The 20,127-nt window shown below is 34.5% G+C and overlaps 5 protein-coding genes and 1 long non-coding RNA gene across 7 annotated transcripts; all 6 read left to right on the forward strand.

The window, feature by feature from the left end:
• Positions 1–253: 253 nt before the first annotated feature.
• Positions 254–3,863, forward strand: LOC145908094 (membrane-spanning 4-domains subfamily A member 8-like). Its single transcript, XM_082995277.1, has 10 exons — positions 254–1,230; positions 1,343–1,641; positions 1,851–1,979; positions 2,044–2,100; positions 2,556–2,736; positions 2,963–3,078; positions 3,135–3,177; positions 3,466–3,551; positions 3,601–3,663; positions 3,796–3,863. The coding sequence occupies exons 2-10, from the start codon at positions 1,549–1,551 to the stop codon at positions 3,805–3,807; spliced, it is 780 nt and encodes a 259-aa protein (XP_082851403.1). The 5' UTR covers positions 254–1,230; positions 1,343–1,548; the 3' UTR covers positions 3,808–3,863.
• Positions 3,864–5,529: 1,666 nt separating this feature from the next.
• Positions 5,530–10,657, forward strand: LOC145908093 (uncharacterized). The gene is made up of 9 exons (XM_082995276.1): positions 5,530–5,779; positions 6,151–6,279; positions 6,360–6,416; positions 8,726–8,884; positions 9,097–9,225; positions 9,545–9,605; positions 9,731–9,816; positions 10,005–10,082; positions 10,157–10,657. The coding sequence occupies exons 1-9, from the start codon at positions 5,666–5,668 to the stop codon at positions 10,178–10,180; spliced, it is 837 nt and encodes a 278-aa protein (XP_082851402.1). The 5' UTR covers positions 5,530–5,665; the 3' UTR covers positions 10,181–10,657.
• Positions 10,658–11,087: 430 nt separating this feature from the next.
• LOC145909379 (uncharacterized) lies at positions 11,088–12,779 on the forward strand. The gene is made up of 6 exons (XM_082996769.1): positions 11,088–11,156; positions 11,412–11,540; positions 11,620–11,676; positions 11,871–11,979; positions 12,258–12,403; positions 12,690–12,779. Exons 1-6 carry the CDS (start codon positions 11,088–11,090, stop codon positions 12,777–12,779), a joined length of 600 nt encoding a protein of 199 aa, XP_082852895.1.
• Positions 12,780–12,800: 21 nt separating this feature from the next.
• LOC145909202 (uncharacterized) lies at positions 12,801–13,436 on the forward strand. The gene is made up of 3 exons (XR_014403117.1): positions 12,801–12,963; positions 13,150–13,227; positions 13,301–13,436. It is a non-coding gene; the product is annotated as an uncharacterized LOC145909202 (long non-coding RNA).
• A 797-nt stretch (positions 13,437–14,233) lies between these two features.
• Positions 14,234–16,596, forward strand: LOC145909380 (uncharacterized). The gene is made up of 9 exons (XM_082996770.1): positions 14,234–14,302; positions 14,558–14,686; positions 14,766–14,822; positions 15,017–15,175; positions 15,421–15,549; positions 15,872–15,932; positions 16,054–16,139; positions 16,302–16,379; positions 16,454–16,596. Exons 1-9 carry the CDS (start codon positions 14,234–14,236, stop codon positions 16,475–16,477), a joined length of 792 nt encoding a protein of 263 aa, XP_082852896.1. The 3' UTR covers positions 16,478–16,596.
• A 671-nt stretch (positions 16,597–17,267) lies between these two features.
• On the forward strand, positions 17,268–19,749 carry LOC145908446 (uncharacterized). 2 transcript variants are annotated; one of them, XM_082995728.1, is made up of 9 exons: positions 17,268–17,464; positions 17,686–17,814; positions 17,895–17,951; positions 18,152–18,310; positions 18,541–18,669; positions 18,990–19,050; positions 19,176–19,261; positions 19,439–19,516; positions 19,590–19,749. In XM_082995728.1, the coding sequence occupies exons 1-9, from the start codon at positions 17,351–17,353 to the stop codon at positions 19,611–19,613; spliced, it is 837 nt and encodes a 278-aa protein (XP_082851854.1). In that variant the 5' UTR covers positions 17,268–17,350; the 3' UTR covers positions 19,614–19,749. The 2 variants fall into 2 exon arrangements, with proteins under 2 accessions (XP_082851854.1, XP_082851855.1); XM_082995729.1 differs by having other exon boundaries at positions 17,346–17,429.
• The last annotated feature ends 378 nt before the right edge of the window (positions 19,750–20,127 follow it).

Below are 20,127 nucleotides of genomic sequence, written 5' to 3' on the forward strand. Positions count from 1 at the left end.
CCATTATAAAATAGTCCTTACTTTCATCTAGTTTTAACTATCATACCGACTCCATCGTATTCATGCCTTGGAATGTTCTCCAAATCACATGGAAATGATCACACAAACGTTTATAAATGACATCATAAATTCGTTTAATGAGCAAAATATAATAAACATATTTGATGCAAATGGGTGCATACAAAGTAATTTTAATTCTTAGGAATTGCAACATCATGTTACTCTTGAAAGTGCTTGAGGACGCATATTGGTATTTCTATGAAAATTAGTTTTGGTGCTGGGAAATGCCCACCGTGTAGACCTGTGTCACAATGCAAAGTCATGCATCACCAAGCAAAGCAGTGACGCAATTAAGTTAAATTTACGGTTGAATGGGCGCACATGTGCGTGCTGTTGTCATGGCGAATTTTAAGGTGTTTGGGGCAGTTTTAGTGTGGTTTTGAGCTATTCCAATTAGGTAGTAACTTGCTGGTGGGTGCTGCTGAAATTTATGTTGAAAATGGAGCAAAAAAATCAGGCTGTGTTTGTGGCAAAATGAATCGTTTAAGTGTCCAATCATTTGTGATTTTATGAAAGATCCATTTCATATCTACAAATTTTGATCAAAATTAGTCTCCGAAAAAATGGTTTAGCCACCCCCCTAGGGCCATTTGCCCCCCTGGTTACTCAATATTTTGGTTAAAAGAGCAACCAAAAATGGAACTGGATTTTGCAGAAAAATGAATCGTTCAACTACCCACTCATTTGCATTTTTTTGTAAGTTCCAACTCTTCTCTATGCGATGGCATCAAATTTAGTTGCTGAAAAAGTGTCAATGCCCTCCCCCAAGGGCTGGGTATACCCCCCTGTTGGTCATATGATCTTCCAGGAGGCCCAAAAAGTCCTTGCTCTGTACAGTCTCATCCAGGAGCAATTTTTTTTTTTCAACTTTGTAGAATTCCAGGTCCCTATGTAAGTCACAAGACCCATCAACGGTCATTGGGAAACAAGCGGAACAGTCGCTAGATGCATTACAGCCGAGGGCCTTGAACACAGGATTTCTCCTATCTAATACCCATATAGGTCCTTGAGTATTCTGGGTTGAAAATTTCCAAGATGATTGTAAGAGAAAACGACCAGGATTTTTACATGAACTTGTTGAAGTTGATCAAACACAAGTACACAGGTGGTTGATACCACACACACACATCAAAGGCCCATACATTTTTCAAAAAATGATTCTTTTTAAAGGTATTGCTCATCATAAGTTAGTCAAGAAATAGATAAACAAACAGAACATCTACACATGTAATTTGAATAGCATGCATGCTGTTAATTTTTAACCAACTGTCTTATTTAACAGCATATACCAATGTAAATGTTCATATTCCAACAACAAACTGGTCCAATCCCAGCTTCCATGTAACAAATGGATTACAATGCAACAATAACTATGCACTGTTACATCACAATGCAACGTGACACTTGGTTGCAAATTTTGCTGTAAATTTTTATTTCTAACTTGTTGAACAAAATAAGTTAAGGAAGATTGAAAATAAAATTGGGATTATGTGTGATTGCTGCAGTGATACCACTGACCCACAAGCACACTCAACTCTTGCATCAAAATCTAGATTTGCAAAGGTTCACAAAAGGCTAGGGGTAAGTTGTTACCTTAGCACAAAAACAACTGTATTATTTGGCTATTACCAAAAAACTACAAGATTATACAGTGGCATCTAAACAATACTGGAAACAAATAAGAACATGGATAAATTGAAACAGAAATTTATTTTTGAATTTCTCTTCATTTGTTTATTTTAGAAATACTCTTCATTTAAAACAAACAACAAATAATATAATGTTTTCAGATCACCCAAGTCACACTTGGAAGTTTGGCTGTTGTATTTGGCATTATTTTACACATTCTTGTTGATATTTTTGGGGATTTTTCATATATATTTGTGTATGTTTCTATTGGAATTTGGGGAGGCTGCTTTGTAAGCATTTTGAAAAGAAGTATATTAATACATGTTTGACTTTTCCAATTGAATTCTATTGTAGATGATAGTGAGTGGGGCTCTTGGCATTAAAACTGGATCTAAGCTTAATCCATGTTTGGTAAGTTAAAAGACTATTCAATTTTTCTCTCTTTGCATTGGCAAGTGCAATTTTGTGAAAGTTTCTCAAAACATTTGTGAAATAAGAGCTGCAGACAGGGTGTATGCAGAGCACAGCTCTCATTGATTATTATGGCTCTTTCGTGCATATAATTTGTGAAATAGTTTTGTTTCAAACAAAACAAGAATTTTAACAAACAAGCTATATTTTTTAAAGTATGCCTTTTTAATTTTTTTTTCTATTTGCTGAAACAACAGTAAGGGCAAATAACTCCCGCTCCAAAAACTAAATAAACACACACAGTGTAAAAGTCAAAATGTACACTTGAAACACCTGTACCATTTTATCCAAAGACAAGAAGGATTTTTGAGAAGCAATAGTATTTCCGAAAAAAATGAAAGCAATTGCTGACATTAGGCAGAAAACAACAGAAAATGAAATATTTTATACTTTAGATAACAGCATTGATGGTAATGAGCATATTTTCTGCCTTGGTATCTGCCATAATGTTTGGTATGGAAATACCTGCAGCTATTATTGCCGATTCAAATTTAAGCTATTATTATGGATATTCTTACTACAATGATGTTGTGAGTCTTCAGTATCTCATGTATTATACCAGATCAAATAAGGCAAGTAAATTTTAGTTTAAATTAGTATCCAGGGGGTTCATTTCAGAAAAAAAATTACAATTTTAGAGGAATATATTTTGTAACAGTTGATGTGACTAATGTATCAAGAACATTTGGTGCAAATCAAACTGGGTACAGTAAAGGGATGATCTTTAAAAACATACCAATAGGGTCTGTTAAGTAGAGTGCCACATTTTGTGCCTAATTGGTTTTTGTGTCACTACAGACAGCACAAGTCTGCTTTCACTGTTTTCTGGTTATACTCGCATTGACAGAATTGATAATTTCGATCATACAAGCATCATACTGCTGTGCGGACTTATGCTGCAAACACCGATACCCCATGGTATAACTTAAATACATATATTTTGAGTTATCACAATAATCAATTTAATTTTGCAGAATCATGTTCAGGTTACGGCTGCCGACCAGTCCACTGCACCTGGTAAAATCAACTTCTTCCTGAGATATACTCACTTCCACCATTTACTCAAGAGTTTAATGCAGTGGAGAAGATATTTACATGCAATAGAACCAATAATGTTTCGGGGGCTGCATGATTTCAATATATAAAGTCACATCATTGCAGCTTTGTGATGATCTGGAAAAGACAGGAAAAGATAGTGCTTGAATTGTTCATTGTAAAAAAAGCCCACAAAATTAGGATTTTTGAAATACCTTTCTTGTATTGTTGGTAACTTTTCTTGCATGTACAAAACTGGTACCATTTCAGGGGAAAATCACTATTCTTACATGGAGCATGGGCAACTGAAACAAACACAACCATTGCAACCAAGTCCAAGTCCAACTCCAAACACAGTGAGTGTTAAAAAAGGTACAACATGTTTTTATTAATTCTTTTGAATAGGTCCAGTACACTGAACAACAAAGCATGCAGCATTACTCCTACCAACACCCACCACAATATACAGTAAGTTAGAAATACAGAGCAGTTTAAAACTGTGAAAAACTGTAAAAAAGTGAAATATTTTAATGAGTGTAGAATACAGAAAATTATATACAAAAATTGGATTATTGAAAAGTACTTTATTATATTTTGCAGGAAAAACGTTGAAAAACATTTGGTGGCCATTTCAGAAAACCTTATTTCAATAAAATTGCAATTAAACAAGGATCTTGCATTTGTTTATTTGGTTCATCAGAAAACTTTGGAAAATAGGAAATTAAAGAATTTACATATTATCACCATTTTAACATATTATTTCAAAGTACATACAATGTCGAGCTTTACTGATGAAAAAAATCAATTACAAATTTATTTTCCTGAAATATTTTGAAGCCTTCGAAAGTATTTTACCAAATTTCTCACACAATTAAATATGTGTTAAGTTATTACTAATAATAGTCTGTAGGGTTGTTACCAATAATTATCAACATTGCTTTTTTTATTCTGCCCCAATATCTGCATGAGATTAAAAATTAAAAATTGTACTACTATATGCTACCTGTTATTGTGTATGTTAAAAGGGTACTGCAAACAAATGACATGGACATATTGCAGTGTTGACAATTAACAACAAAAACATAGGTAAACGAAAATTAATATGAATCATTACTGATGCTCTTGGCATATTATCAAGACAAAAAAGCTTTTCTGGCAATAGTATTTGTGAATATCAACGTTTTGGTTGCCATGGGCAACGCCAGTGACCAGGTAAAAAGTAGTGCAATGACAGAATAGTTGTGTTGCATGATCAGCAAATTTGGTCGGCTTTTCTCTGCGGTCTTTGTCAGCACCTGTCCCAGTAACTGTTTTACAATTACGCAACTATATAAGAGATAATAGTAGCAAAACTATATTAACGACTAAACTTCAAAGACGTCACGCAACACGCAACACCTGTAACACTCATTATTTTGATTACAGTCGTCTTTGCAATATGATTATGACGTCATATTTCGTTGTGTGGTCAGTTTGCAGTATTTTGAATACTGCTGAAACAGCGTTTTGTCACATAAATAATGAGCTAATTATCAAATTAAATTTCTAAAACACGCCCAAAGCGCAAGGTGCAACAAAAAAGCGCAAACACCCAAGACAACACGCCCAATTGAGCGTAAAAAGCGCCCAACTGGCAACAACAATAATCTCGTTTTCGCACGATTTCGTTCTCAACGGTAAAAATGGAACTTTGATCGACTAGATCTCAGAAACCAGTCGCCGTATCAAGCTCCTTTTTTTAGCCAAAAATGTTTGAAAGTTATGACCATCTCTTAGTTTAATTATTAATATGATTTTTTTCTGTGTCACATGCATTTATACCTAAAATTGTTTCCTGAATTAAATACATTGAGAAATTATGCAGTGGTTGCTTAGTTTAAAACAAAACAAAATTCTGGGATTAATTATACCAAGCTAGAAATCATTAAAAAGTGCAAAACACATGTCAGGATCATAGACTAAACAATAAATATCAATTCTCTGCAATTATATTTACCACACAAATTTTGATTTAACTGCCTTGTGGCAGGTTATTTGAGTAGTTAGTGTACAACGGACTTCTTTGTCAACAGACAAGAATAGAACAAAGATCAAGCTTGGTCAGACACAATGCTCAGTTTTTTAAAGGCAAACGCCCTGCACCATGGCATCACTGATTAATTAGACTTATTTAGAATTACATGGTTCATATAATATTGTTTTTGTTGCACAGTTAGTGAGGAAGAGTGCCGACCGAAGTCAAGCATAGAAACATTTGATCAGCCTCGCTCCCAATTGCAAAAAACAGTGTTTAGGAGTTATTATGAAAAGAAAGACCTGAAATTACAAATTTTTTTTTATTCCCAAGCATTTAATTTGGCCCAACTGGCATACAAGTTATCAATTTTAAAAATTAAAATTTCTTGCCAGCGCTGGGAAAAAGCAACCAAATTAACTGGAAAAGCATACGGATAATAAAGAAAAGAAAACTATGTCTTCCAATAGTTGCTGTTCTGGCTGTTGCTGTGGACCACAGGTGGAACAACCAGGTCAACATGGTGAACACCCAGGTACAAAATATGAAAAGGCTTTCAAAACTTTGGGGGTAAGTCAAAAAAACATTTATTTATTACATTAAAAAATTTAAGTTTCACAACCAACATGCTGACCTACATATATAAAAGCAGCATGTATTGCATGAAAAGTTTTGCTCATATATTCTTACTAGTATGTATATTGTCAAAGAAATAAATAAATCTGTGGATAATGTGTCTCAAGACATGTTGCTTTTGACAATAAATATACAATGTCTGCTACCACATGCATTTAAACAACACTGTAGTTTTAAAAAGAAAAGTGTACAAGCATTGTTAAAAAAAACATCAATTATGTAACGAAACATGTCATCATTTCAAGAGCCAATTGTGATGATTGATCATATGTCATTGTTTGTTTGTCCACTTATTCTGTTTTTAGATATCACAGATAATGCTTGGTATATGTTCAATTGTGTCAGCTGTAATTCTATTCGTTTTGGCTGGAGTGAGCATGGATTTTTCATATGGTTTAATATGGACAGCTCCAGGAATTTGGTGTGGAGCATTTGTAAGTAATTGCAAAATTTTCTATTTTTAAGATTTGTGTTAGTTATTATCACACATTTATTTATATGGCATCTTTAATAGTTTCTAGCAGCGGGAATTCTAGGAACCAAGTCGGCAACATACCCATCTCAATGCATGGTGAGCCTTAAGTTTATAATACAAATAGTGTTGTGTTTTTTGTATTCGTTCGAATCATTGCAAAACCGTGGAATGAAAAAAAGGCGAGCACACACGGATTTATAGGAAAGTAAATTGCATTTAAAATACCACGCACACAAACAAGAATCACGCAGAATGGACCCTCTCATCAGGTTTAATAGTGAAACCGCTCTGGAGGTTTGCGCGATCGCTTGCCGATTTGTGGATTGCTGGAACCGAACGCAGAAGTGCTGGGATTGGTTGGAACGTCTATTTCTGGAGACGGGGACTGCAGAAATCTTCCTTCCTCCACAGGTTCAAAATCTTGGTAAGAAACGTTTCGAACGGGTAACTGGTCAATGTGACGTCGCCACATTGGACCTCGGGAAAACACTTCAACATGAAACCAGGAACCCAGCGACCATCCTTGCTGTGTCTCGTCTGGCCCATGTATAAAGCATAACATGGATCTCCGGCTTTAAAAGAAATTGTATCTTCGGATGTTTGTGTCGACGTTACTTGATTACCTTTCATTACGTGCGCTGGTGAAGGTAACAGGGTATCAATTTTTGCTCGGATTTGTCTGCCGTTGAGGAGTTCGCTTGGTGAGAATCCACTAGCGTTGGGAGTACGCCTTTACTACAGTAGAAACTCCTGCAATGCCTCTTTAGGGGGTTTGGTTTGGTCCATGTTGAACTTTTGCCTCAAACGCCCCCACAATCGGAACAACATGTTCTGTCGCCGAGTTAAAACGCCGATTTGACTTCTTCAAAAACGGTTTGTCAACTTTCCTCCATGTCTGGACAAAAATAAAGTTTTCGTTTGTTGCGGTGTCCATCTCCAATAGACATGCTTTGCCGTTAATGGTAACGGTTACCTCCAACTTCGTATTTGAAGTGACTTTGGGCTTGATCGAAAACAACAAATTGACATTGTCGTTAGATGCCCGCTTCTTTCTGTAAGCTGATGCTTCCAAATGTTTTATATCTGCAATTGGGTGCAATATGATCTGCTTTTCCGCAGCGGTAGCAAGAATTCTTTTTCTTGAACTGATCTTGGACGACCGTAGTTGGTGACGTAACAGCAGTTTTCTTTGCATCCCGAACTTTATGCACCGATCCCAGTGTTCCATAAACGGTTTCCTTTGCAACCTTTGCAGCGTCTTCAGTTTGCATGGCAACTTCAATAGCGCGCGTAAATGTCAGCTTATCAGCGTTGATTTTAAAAATTGCATTCAGCACTGCTTCATTTTTTATGGAGCAAATAAACCTTATGCGCAGCGCTTCGTCCAGTGGGTTTCCAATCGAGGGAAAATCACACGTGCCTGCGTCGTGGCGAATGCGTGTAGCCAATTTTTGCACCGTTTCCACTGGCTTGCGTTGCATGTTGCTCGAAAACTTGAAACGTTCCCGAATAACAAATCGCTTTGGATCGAACTGTTCCTTCATAAAGGCTTGGATGTCTGTAAGAGAAAGATCGTTGACGGTCTTTGCAGGAGAGCTTTGTCCAGCCAGATAGGATAAAAGCTTGTGCGCTGTGGTAGTTTGGTTGGTCAAAAAAAACCTGCGACACTCTCGTAACCTCGACAAGTAGTCGTCCCACGACTCCGATGTTGCGTCAAATGACGAAAAGCTTTGCGTAGCAACGGAAGGTGAAGCGTTTCCACTTATACCAGCCTTTTCAACCAGGGCAAGAACCAACTTCAATTGTTCTTTGTGACACTTACGTTGTTCTTCACAACAACTTAGTTGTTCTTCTCGCTGTTCATCGTGACGTTTTTGCTGCTGTTGCAACAGTTCTTAAATGAGCTTTGCAACTTTTTCTATCTTCGGGCGAACTAAAATATATTCAAATATCAAACTGCGCATACCTCGTTCAGTCGGTTGATCCTATCCTCGTCACCAATAACCCTGTTGTGTTTCTTTGTATTCGTTCGAATCATTGCAAAACCATAGAATGAAAAACAAGACAAGCACACACGGATTTATAGGGAAGTAAATTGCATTTAAAATACCACGCACACGAACAAGAATCACGCAGAATGGACTGCGGCACATTGTGGCTTGCAAGCGCACTGCTGCTGCCTGTGTACGTAATGAGGCATGACTGCAACAAATAGGATGCCAACAATTGTAGGTCTTCATATATTTACTCCGTTCAAACCTAAATTTATTAAATTTGAAACTGGTTTGGTGCATTAGAGCAAGGACCATCTCAATCTCTTTTGCATCAAACATCAAGGGCATTGCTAAAATATCCACACAGCACAGAACTTACAGTGCAAAACATCAATGTTGGTGATATTACAGATAACTGCAGCGATGGTGGTCACCATATTTGCTGCACTGTTTTCCACGACCCTGATGTCCCTTGGAATTACTGGTGCTTGTATTGCTGCTGATTATTACAACCATTATTATCCCTATCCCAGTTACAATCCTCATCCTGGATATAATGTAACTCTTCGGGTAAGAAATTTCATAATTCCTCTCTGAAGTTCATTATTGTTTTTTCTATTTATGAAAATACTGGCAATATTTGTTATTGGTTTAATTTGGTATTAGCATTTTCTGAAAACACGGCTAACAAACACAAAATATCATGTAAGAATTATAAATCTGGTGACATATTTTCCCACAAAAACAGTTAAATTGACATGGGTACATATTTACAATTTCAGGATGTACAAATTGCTTTTCAAAGTGTGCTGGCTGTTATCGGTTTTATTGAACTGATCATCTCCATCACACATTCGTCGTATTGCTGTGCAGCCAACTGCTGCAGGGCTTTGCCACCAACAACATCCAGTGTGAGTAATTCGACAATGCAGTCATACCTTGTTAGTCTAAACACCAAAAACTTCTGGAAACCTCACTATTTGCACGAAAATTTCTTTCAAGTGTATTGTACCACTAATTTTTTGGTTTGATTCATCCTAAAACCCATAATTGAAGCGGTGATGAAACAAGTAATCCGGATTAAGAAAGTCTGACCATGCATACCAAATTGAAGCATTTTACATAAACTTCACCATAGCATATTATCAACCATTAAAAGTTGAGTTGCCTGTTTAAATATTACTGCCATCAACTCATAAAATTTTAATTATGTTACAATTGTGATTTCAGCAAACCTATTTCACCCCAATCCTAGCACAAGGCCCAGTTCTCACAGCTCAAAATCAATATGGTAAGTGCAAATATTCACATAATTTTTGAAAGTTAAGTGAAACTCAACCAAGACAATGCCACGGTGTAAAATAAAACAAAATCACTTTTCCTTAATGAAAGAGTCAAGAATGCAAACATTTTTAGGTGTGCCAGAGTACAGGTATCTTATTCAAGGACATGCCAATCCTGGATACAATCCAGGTGTTGGTGGACCTCCAATGCCAATTCAGGTATATTAATTTAACCCACTGATTAAAACAAAACATTCTTTGAAAAATTCAATACTCATACAAAGTTGTTGTGTATGAAACCGATGTGTAAAACCATATGTGCTAAATGTGTGCTTATGTATACATATAAATGTGTGTATGCCAATTAAAAGAACACTGCCCAACAAAGTATTCCTACTTTTTGCCAGCATGCACCAGTGAACCAGATAAATCCACAAGATAATCAAAGATCAGCTCAAAACCAAACACCCCCACCACAGTATACAGTAAGTTTGCAAATATTACTGCCAGTTTACAACTAATAACTGACTTACATCAATAAATTCCATTTGTTTTACAGGACAAGTCGGTCATTCACGCCTAAAATGTGTTCTGCATTTTATTTTTTAGTGGAATATTGAGTGATTTCAGCAAAAACATTTATTTAAACAATTTAAACTCTAAAGGTTATGTTTATCACTAAAAGGAAAGTGTACAAATAAAATTTGAAATATAATGAGTGACAAATTAAACCTAAAATTTTTTCCTGTATTAAACACATTGAGAAATTATCCAGTGGTTGTTTAATTTCTAACCAAGCAAAATTCTGGGATGTATATATACCTAGTTAGAAACCATAAAAAGGTTCAAAGTACGTTTTAGGATCATTAACCAAATATTGAATATCAATTTCCTGTAATTATATTTACCTGTTACACTTGTATTTACCATCGGTCAAAAATGGTACACGTCAATGAATATTTCTTAAGTGAAAGTGAATTTGAATCCTTGGTAATTGTGTTTGTAATAAATGTTCAATACTATGTACATATTATGTTGGGTGCACAGAGAGGAGAAAATAAAACTGGATACACAAATTTTGATGTAACTACCTCGTAACTGGTCATTTGGATAGTTATTGTACAACGGACGTTGTCAAAAAATAAGAATAGAAAAAAGACCAAGCTTTGCCAGACACAATGTTACGTTTTTTAAGTAAATGCCCTGCGCCATTGCATCACTGATTAATTAGTCTTATTCAGAATTATGTGGTTCATGTAATATTGTTTTTGTTGCACAGTTAGTGAGGAAGAGTGCCAAACAAAGTTAAGCATAGAAACATTTGATCAGTTTTGCACCCAGTTTACAAAAAACTACATTTAGGATTTATAATGAAAAGAAAGACCTGAAATTACGAACATTTTTTGTCACCAGCCAGCGCAGGAAAAAAAGCAACCAACTTAACTGAAATAGGATACAGATAATAAAGTAAAAAAAAACTATGTCTTCAAATGGTTGCTGTTCTAGCTGTTGCTGTGAACCACAAGTGGAACAACCAGGTCAACAGGGTGAACACCCAGGTAGAAAATATGGAAAGACTTTCAAAACTTTGGGGGTGAGTCAAAAAACATTTATTTATTACATTAAAAAATTTAAGTTTCACAACCAACATGCTGACCTACATAGATAAAAGCAGCATGTATTGCATGAAAACTTTTGCTTCTATACTATTACTAGTATGTATATAGTTAAAGGCACGATTCATTATTTCAAGAGCAAATTGTGATGGTTGATAAAATGTCATTATTGGTTTGTCCACTTGTGTTGTTTTTTAGATATCACAGATAATGCTTGGTATATGTTCAATTGTATCAGCTGTACTTCTATTCATTTTTGCTGGAATCACCATAGATTTTTCATATGGTTTTATATGGACAGCTCCAGGAATTTGGTGTGGAGCATTTGTAAGTAATTGCAAAATTTTATATTTTAAGATTTGTGTTAGTTATTATCACACATTTATTTATGTTGTATCTTTGATAGTTTCTAGCAGCAGGAATTCTAGGAACCAAGTCGGCAACACATCCATCTCAATGCATGGTAAGCCTTTAGTTTCTAATACAAATAGGATGCCAACAATTGTAGGTCTTCATATATTTACTCCATTCAAACCTAAATTTATTAAATTTGAAACTGGTTTGGTGCATTAGAGCAAGGACCATCTCAATCTCTTTTGCATCAAACATCATCCATACAACATAGAACGGATAACTTTAATATTGGTGATATTACAGATAACTGCAGCTATGGTGGTCACCATATTTGCTGCACTGTTCTCGGTGACCCTGATGTCGCTTGGAATTACTGGTGCTTGTATTGCTGCTGATTATTACAACCATTATTATCCCTATCCCGGTCCCACTACTCATCCTGAATATAATTTACCTATGCGGGTAAGAAACTCTTTCATTTCACTCTAAATTTCATCATTGGTATTTCTATGTGTGAAAATACTGGCCATAATTGTTAACACCAAATACATTTGGTTTAATTTGGTATTAGAATTTCTAACAAAAACCTTTAACAAACACAAAAAATCATGTAAGAATTATAAATCTGGTGACACATACAAAAACAGTTAAGTGACATCTGTACATATAAAATTTTACATGTTTTAAAACTCTATTTACAATTTCAGGATGCACAAGTTGCTTTTCAAAGCGTGCTGGCTGTTATCGGTTTCATTGAACTGATCATCTCCATCACACATTCGTCGTATTGCTGTGCAGCCAACTGCTGCAGGGCTTTGCCACCAACAACAACCACTGTGAGTAATTTGACAATGCAGTCATACCTTGTTAATCTGAACACCAAAAACTTCTGGAAACACACCAAAAACTTCTTTTGGTTTGATTCATTTTAAATCCCCTAATTCAAGCGGTGATGACACAAAGTAATCCGAATCAACAAAGTCTGACCATGCATACCAAATTGAAGCATTTTATATAAACTTCTCCATAGCATTTTATCAACCATTACAAGTCATGAGTTACTTGTTTAAATATTACTGCCGTCAACTCAAAACTTTAATTATGTTACGATTGTGATTTCAGCAAACGTATTTCACATCAATCCCAGCACAAGGCCCAGTTCTCACAGCTCCAAATCAATATGGTAAGTGCAAATATTCACATACTGTTTGAAAGTGAAGTGAAACTAAAGACCAAGACAAATACCAGGCTGTAATATTGAAAAAAATAATTTTCCTTTTCAAAAGAGTAGAGAGTACAAACATTTTCAGGTGTGCCAGAGTACAGGTATGTTGTTCAAGGATATCCTAATCCTGGATACAGCCAAGGTGTTGGTGGACCTCCTATGCCAATTCAGGTATTTCAATTTAACCCACTGATTAAACATAAAATTCTTTGAACATTCAATACTCATACAAAAGTGGCGTGTATGAAACCTATGTGTAAAATCACATATGCTAAATGTGTGCTTATACATATATATAAATGTGTGTATACCAATTAAAAGACCACTAGCTAACAAAGAATTCCTACTGTTTGCCAGCATGTGCGCATAAACCAGATAAATCCACAAGATAATCAAAGTCCAGCTCAAAACCAAACACCCCCACCACAGTATACAGTAAGTTTGTAAATTTTACTGCCAGTTTACAACTAATAACTGACTTACATCAATGAATTCTTTTTTTTTACAGGACAAGTCGGTCATTCACGCCTAAAATGTGTTTTGCATTTTTATTTTTTTGTGGAATATTGAGTGATTTCAGCAAAAACATTTAATTTTAACAATTTAAATTTAAAAGGTTATGTTTATAACTAAAAGGAAAGTGTACAAATAAAATTTGAAATATTATAAGTAACAAATTAAATGTAAAATTTTTTCCTGAATTAAACACATTGAGAAATTATCAAGTGGTTGTTTAATTTGTAACCATGCAAAATTCTGCGATGTATATATACCTAATTAGAAATCATTAAAAGGTTTAAAGTACGTTTTAGGATCATCGACCAAATATTGAATATCAATTCCCTGTAATTATATTTACCTGTTACACTTATATTTACCATCGGTCAAAAATAGTATACGTCAATGAATATTTCTTAAGTGAAAGTGAATTTGAATCCTTGGTAATTGTGTTTGTAATAAATGTTCAATACTATGTACATATTATGTTGGGTGCACAGAGAGGAGAAAATAAAACTGGATACACAAATTTTGATGTAACTACCTCGTAACTGGTCATTTGGATAGTTATTGTACAATGGACGTTGTCAAAAAATAAGAATAGAAAAAAGACCAAGCTTTGCCAGACACAATGTTGCGTTTTTTAAGTAAATGCCCTGCGCCATGGCATCACTGATTAATTAGTCTTATTCAGAATTATGTGGTTCATATAATATTGTTTTTGTTGTACAGTTAGTGAGGAAGAGTGCCAAACAAAGTTAAGCATAGAAACATTTGATCAGTTTTGCATCCAGTTTACAAAAAACTACATTTAGGATTTATAATGAAAAGAAAGACCTGAAATTACGAACATTTTTTGTCACCAGCCAGCGCAGGAAAAAAAGCAACCAACTTAACTGAAATAGGATACAGATAATAAAGTAAAAAAAAACTATGTCTTCAAATGGTTGCTGTTCAAGCTGTTGCTGTGAATCACAAGTGGAACAACCAGGTCAACAGGGTGAACACCCAGGTACAAAATATGGAAAGACTTTCAAAACTTTGGGGGTGAGTCAAAAAACATTTATTTATTACATTAAAAAATTTAAGTTTCACAACCAACATGCTGACCTACATAGATAAAAGCAGCATGTATTGCATGAAAACTTTTGCTTCTATACTATTACTAGTATGTATATAGTTAAAGGCACGATTCATTATTTCAAGAGCAAATTGTGATGGTTGATAAAATGTCATTATTGGTTTGTCCACTTGTGTTGTTTTTTAGATATCACAGATAATGCTTGGTATATGTTCAATTGTATCAGCTGTACTTCTATTCATTTTTGCTGGAATCACCATAGATTTTTCATATGGTTTTATATGGACAGCTCCAGGAATTTGGTGTGGAGCATTTGTAAGTAATTGCAAAATTTTATATTTTAAGATTTGTGTTAGTTATTATCACACATTTATTTATGTTGTATCTTTGATAGTTTCTAGCAGCAGGAATTCTAGGAACCAAGTCGGCAACACATCCATCTCAATGCATGGTAAGCCTTTAGTTTCTAATACAAATAGGATGCCAACAATTGTAGGTCTTCATATATTTACTCCATTCAAACCTAAATTTATTAAATTTGAAACTGGTTTGGTGCATTAGAGCAAGGACCATCTCAATCTCTTTTGCATCAAACATCATCCATACAACAAAGAACGGATAACTTCAATATTGGTGATATTACAGATAACTGCAGCGATGGTGGTCACCATATTTGCTGCACTGTTCTCTGTGACCCTGATGTCGCTTGGAATTACTGGTGCTTGTATTGCTGCTGATTATTACAACCATTATTATCCCTATCCCGGTCCCACTACTCATCCTGAATATAATTTACCTATGCGGGTAAGAAACTCTTTCATTTCACTCTAAATTTCATCATTGGTATTTCTATGTGTGAAAATACTGGCCATAATTGTTAACACCAAATACATTTGGTTTAATTTGGTATTAGAATTTCTAACAAAAACCTTTAACAAACACAAAAAATCATGTAAGAATTATAAATCTGGTGACACATACAAAAACAGTTAAGTGACATCTGTACATATAAAATTTTACATGTTTTAAAACTCTATTTACAATTTCAGGATGCACAAGTTGCTTTTCAAAGCGTGCTGGCTGTTATCGGTTTCATTGAACTGATCATCTCCATCACACATTCGTCGTATTGCTGTGCAGCCAACTGCTGCAGGGCTTTGCCACCAACAACAACCACTGTGAGTAATTTGACAATGCAGTCATACCTTGTTAATCTGAACACCAAAACCTTCTGGAAACCTCACTATTTGTATAAAAATTTCTTCCTAGTCTGTTTTACTACCTAAATTTTTGGTTTGATTCCTTTTTGAAACCCCTAATTCAAGCGGTGATGACACAAAGTAATCCGAATCAACAAAGTCTGACCATGCATACCAAATTGAAGCATTTCACATAAACTTCTTCATAGCATTTTATCAACCATTACAAGTCATGAGTTACTTGTTTAAATATTACTGCCGTCAACTCAAAACTTTAATTTTATTACAATTGTGATTTCAGCCATCCTATTTCACCACAATCCCAGCACAACGGCCAGTTCTTACAGCTCCAAATCAATATGGTAAGTGCAAGTATGCACATACTGTTTAAGTGAAACTAAAGACCAAGACAAATGCCACGGTGTAATATTTAAAAAAATTATATTTCCTTTACAAAAGAGTAGAGAGTACAAATATTTTCAGGTGTGCCAGAGTACAGGTATGTTGTTCAAGGACATCCTAATCCTGGATACAGCCAAGGTGTTGGTGGACCTCTAATGCCAATTCAGGTATTTCAATTTAACCCACTGATAAAACATAAAATTCTTTGAACATTGAATACTCATACAAAGTTGTCGTATATGAAACCTATGCACAAAACCATATCTCCTAAATGTGTGTATGCCAATTAAAAGACCACTAGCTAACAAAGAATTCCTACTGTTTGCCAGCATGTGCGCGTAAACCAGATCAATCCACAAGATAATCAAAGTCCAGCTCAAAACCAAACACCCCCACCACAGTATACAGTAAGTTTGTAAATGTTACTGCCAGTTTACAACTAATAACTGACTTACTTTAATAAATTATATTTTTTTTACAGGACAAGTCGGTCATTCACGCCTAAAATGTGTTCTGCATTTTTATTTTTTTGTGGAATATTGAGTGATTTTTGCAAAAACATTTAATTGTAACAATTTAAATTTAAAAGGTTATGTTTATAACTAAAGGAAAGTGTATAAATAAATTTTAAAATATAATAAGTGACAAATTAAACCTAATATTGTTTCCTTAATTAAATACATTGTGAAATTATCCAGTGGTTGTTAAGTTTATAACCAAGCAAAATTCTGGGATGTATTTATCCCTAGTTTGAAATTATTAAAAGGTTCAAAGTATATTTTGGGATCATTGACCAATTATATTTACCTGTTACAATTGTATTTACCATCGGTCAAAAATGGTATACATCAATGAATATTTCTTAAGTGAAAGTGAATCCTTGGTAATTGTGTTTGTAATAAATGTTCAACGCTATGTACACATTATGTTGGGTGCACAGAGAGGAGAAAATAAAACTGGATACACAAATGTTGATGTAACTACCTTGTGACTGGTCGTTTGGATAGTTAATGTACAACGGACTTATTTGTCAAACGACAAGACTAGAACAAAGACCAAGCTTTGCCAGACACAATGTTACGTTTTTCAATTAAATGCCCTGCACCATGGTGTCACTGATTAATTAGTCTTATTCAGAATTATGTGGTTCATATAATATTGTTTTTGTTGCACAGTTAGTGAGGAAGAGTGCCAAACAAAGTTAAGCATAGAAACATTTGATCAGTTTTGCACCCAGTTTACAAAAAAACTACATTTAGGATTTATAATGAAAAGAAAGACCTGAAATTACGAACATTTTTTATTACCAAGCCAGCACAGAAAAAAGAGCAACTAAGTTAACTGAAATAGGATACAGATAATAAAGTAAAAAAAAACTATGTCTTCAAATGGTTGCTGTTCTAGCTGTTGCTGTGGACCACAAGTGGAAAAACCAGGTCAACATGGTGAACACCCAGGTACAAAATATGGAAAGACTTTCAAAACTTTGGGGGTGAGTCAAAAAACATTTATTTATTACATTAAAAAATTTAAGTTTCACAAACAACATGCTGACCTACATAGATAAAAGCAGCATGTATTGCATAAAAAATGTTGCTTCTATATTATTACTAGTATGTGTATAGTTAAAGGAACGAATCATTATTTCAAGAGCAAATTGTGATGGTTGATAAAATGTCATTATTGGTTTGTCCACTTATGCTGTTTTTATAGATATTACAGATAATGCTTGGTATATGTTCAATTGTATCAGCTGTAATTCTATTCATTTTTGCTGGAATCACCATAGATTTTTCATATGGTTTAATATGGACAGCTCCAGGAATTTGGTGTGGAGCATTTGTAAGTAATTGCAAAATTTTCTATTTTTAAGATTTGTGTTAGTTATTATTACACATTTATTTATGTGGCATCTTTAATAGTTTCTAGCAGCAGGAATTCTAGGAACCAAGTCGGCAACATATCCATCTCAATGCATGGTAAGCCTTTAGTTTCTAATACAAAGAGGATGCCAACATTTGTAGGTCTTCATATATTTACTTCGTTTAAACCTAAATTTGAAACTAGTTTGGTGCATTAGAGCAAGGACTGTCTCAATCTCTTTGCATTAAACATCAAGGTTTGGATGAAAGACCTATACAGCAAAGAACATATAACTTTAATATTGGTGATATTACAGATAACTGCAGCAATGGTGGTCACCATATTTGCTGCATTGTTCTCTGTGACCCTGATGTCCCTTGGAATTACTGGTGCTTGTATTGCTGCTGATTATTACAACTATTATTATCCCTACCCCGGTTATTATCCTTATCCTGAATATAATTTAACTATGCGGGTGAGAAACTCATTCATTTCACTCTCAAGTTCATAATTGGCTTTTCTATGTATGGAAATACTGGCAATAATTGTTATCACCAAATAAACTTGGTATAATTTGGTATTAGCATTTCTAACAAACACAAAAAATCATGTAAGAATTATAAATCTGGTGACACATTTTCCTACAAAAACAGTTGACATGGGTACATATAAAATTTTAAATAAAAAAAATATTTACAATTCCAGGATGCACAAGTTGCTTTTCAAAGCGTGCTGGCTGTTATCGGTTTCATTGAACTGATCATCTCCATCACACATTCGTCGTATTGCTGTGCAGCCAACTGCTGCAGGGCTGTGCCACCAACAACAACCACTGTTAGTAATTTGACAATGCAGTCATACCTTGTTGATCTGAACACCAAAATCTTCTGGAAACCTCACTATTTGCATGGAAATTTCTTCCAAGTCTATTTTAACACTTAATGTTTTGGTTTGATTCATCTTAAAACCCCTAATTCAAGCGGTGATGACACTATGTAATCCGGATCAACAAAGTCTGACCACACATATCAAATTTAGAGATTTTACATAAACTTCTTTATAGCATTTTATCAACCATTAAAAGTTATGAGTTACCTGTTGAAATAGTACTGCTGTCAACCCAAGCTTTAATTATGTTACAATTGTGATTTCAGCAAACGTATTTCACAACAATCCCAGCACAAGGCCCAGTTCTCACAGCTCCAAATCAATATGGTAAGTGCAAATATTCACATACTGTTTGAAAGTTAAGTCAAACTAAACCAAGATAAATGCCAGGGTGTAATATTTAAAAAATGAGTTTTCCTTGACAAAAAAGTAGAGAGTACAAACATTTTTAGGTGTGCCAGAGTACAGGTATGTTGTTCAAGGACAACCTAATCCTGGATACAGCCAAGGTGTTGGTGGACCACCAATGCCAATTCAGGTATTTTAATTTAACCCACTGATTAAAACAAAAAATTCTTTGAACATTCAATACTCATACAAAGTTGTTGTGATGTGTAAAACCATATGTGCTAAATGTGTGCTTATGCATATATGTAAATGTGTGTATGCCAATTAAAAGAACACCAGCTAACAGAGAATTTTTACTTTTTACCAGCATGTACCAGTGAACCACATGAATCCACAAAATAATCAAGGTCCAGCTCAAAACCAAACACCCCCACCACAGTATACAGTAAGTTTGTAATGGTTACTGCCAGTTCACAACTAATAACTGACTTGCTTTAATTAATTCTATTTTTTCACAGGACAAGTCAGTCACTCACGCCTAAAATGTGTTCTGCATTTCATTTTTTGTGTGGAATATTTAGTGATTCCGGCAATTATTTCTTCAAAACATTCATTTTAAACAATTTAAATTCAAAAGTTCATGTTTGCAATCAAGGGAAAGTGTATAAATAAAATTTTATATATAGTAAGTGACAAATTAAATCTAAAATTGTTTCCTGAATAAAACACATTGAGAAATTATGTGGTTGTATTATACATAGTGGTTGCTTACTTAAATAAAATTGTGGGATGTACTATACGTAGGTAGAAATTATTAAAAAGTTCAAAGCACATTTCAGGGTCATAGACTTTAGATAAATATTGACTATCAACTCTAAGCAATTATATTTACCTGTTACTCATCTGAAGTGGAATTACAGAGTGAAATACTTTGCCATTCGATGGGCATGTCTACAAAAGTCACATGAAGCTGAACTGATGTGAACTAATAGGTAGAATAAGTGTCCATTCATCTGCAGCTCACACCATTCACTATTTAGAAACATGCAGGCTTAA

Source organism: Ascidia mentula, chromosome 7 (genome assembly GCF_947561715.1).
Source record: "Ascidia mentula chromosome 7, kaAscMent1.1, whole genome shotgun sequence".
NCBI lineage: Eukaryota > Metazoa > Chordata > Ascidiacea > Phlebobranchia > Ascidiidae > Ascidia > Ascidia mentula.

Bases quoted from the DNA above. Each gene is read 5' to 3' on its own strand.
- LOC145909380 (XM_082996770.1), top strand. From the start codon at position 14,234: ATGGTTGCTGTTCAAGCTGTTGCTGTGAATCACAAGTGGAACAACCAG. The intron at 14,687-14,765 runs GTAAGTAATTGC...TATCTTTGATAG, and splicing joins GAATTTGGTGTGGAGCATTT to TTTCTAGCAGCAGGAATTCT. The intron at 16,380-16,453 runs GTAAGTTTGTAA...TTTTTTTTACAG, and splicing joins CACCCCCACCACAGTATACA to GACAAGTCGGTCATTCACGC.
- LOC145908094 (XM_082995277.1), top strand. From the start codon at position 1,549: ATGTGTGATTGCTGCAGTGATACCACTGACCCACAAGCACACTCAACT. The intron at 1,980-2,043 runs GTAAGCATTTTG...ATTCTATTGTAG, and splicing joins GAATTTGGGGAGGCTGCTTT to ATGATAGTGAGTGGGGCTCT. The intron at 3,552-3,600 runs GTGAGTGTTAAA...TCTTTTGAATAG, and splicing joins CAAGTCCAACTCCAAACACA to GTCCAGTACACTGAACAACA.
- LOC145908446 (XM_082995728.1), top strand. From the start codon at position 17,351: ATGTCTTCAAATGGTTGCTGTTCTAGCTGTTGCTGTGGACCACAAGTG. The intron at 17,815-17,894 runs GTAAGTAATTGC...CATCTTTAATAG, and splicing joins GAATTTGGTGTGGAGCATTT to TTTCTAGCAGCAGGAATTCT. The intron at 18,311-18,540 runs GTGAGAAACTCA...TTACAATTCCAG, and splicing joins AATATAATTTAACTATGCGG to GATGCACAAGTTGCTTTTCA.
- LOC145908093 (XM_082995276.1), top strand. From the start codon at position 5,666: ATGTCTTCCAATAGTTGCTGTTCTGGCTGTTGCTGTGGACCACAGGTG. The intron at 6,417-8,725 runs GTGAGCCTTAAG...GTGATATTACAG, and splicing joins CATACCCATCTCAATGCATG to ATAACTGCAGCGATGGTGGT. The intron at 8,885-9,096 runs GTAAGAAATTTC...TTACAATTTCAG, and splicing joins GATATAATGTAACTCTTCGG to GATGTACAAATTGCTTTTCA.
- LOC145909379 (XM_082996769.1), top strand. From the start codon at position 11,088: ATGGTTGCTGTTCTAGCTGTTGCTGTGAACCACAAGTGGAACAACCAG. The intron at 11,157-11,411 runs GTAGAAAATATG...GTTGTTTTTTAG, and splicing joins TCAACAGGGTGAACACCCAG to ATATCACAGATAATGCTTGG. The intron at 12,404-12,689 runs GTGAGTAATTTG...TTGTGATTTCAG, and splicing joins TGCCACCAACAACAACCACT to CAAACGTATTTCACATCAAT.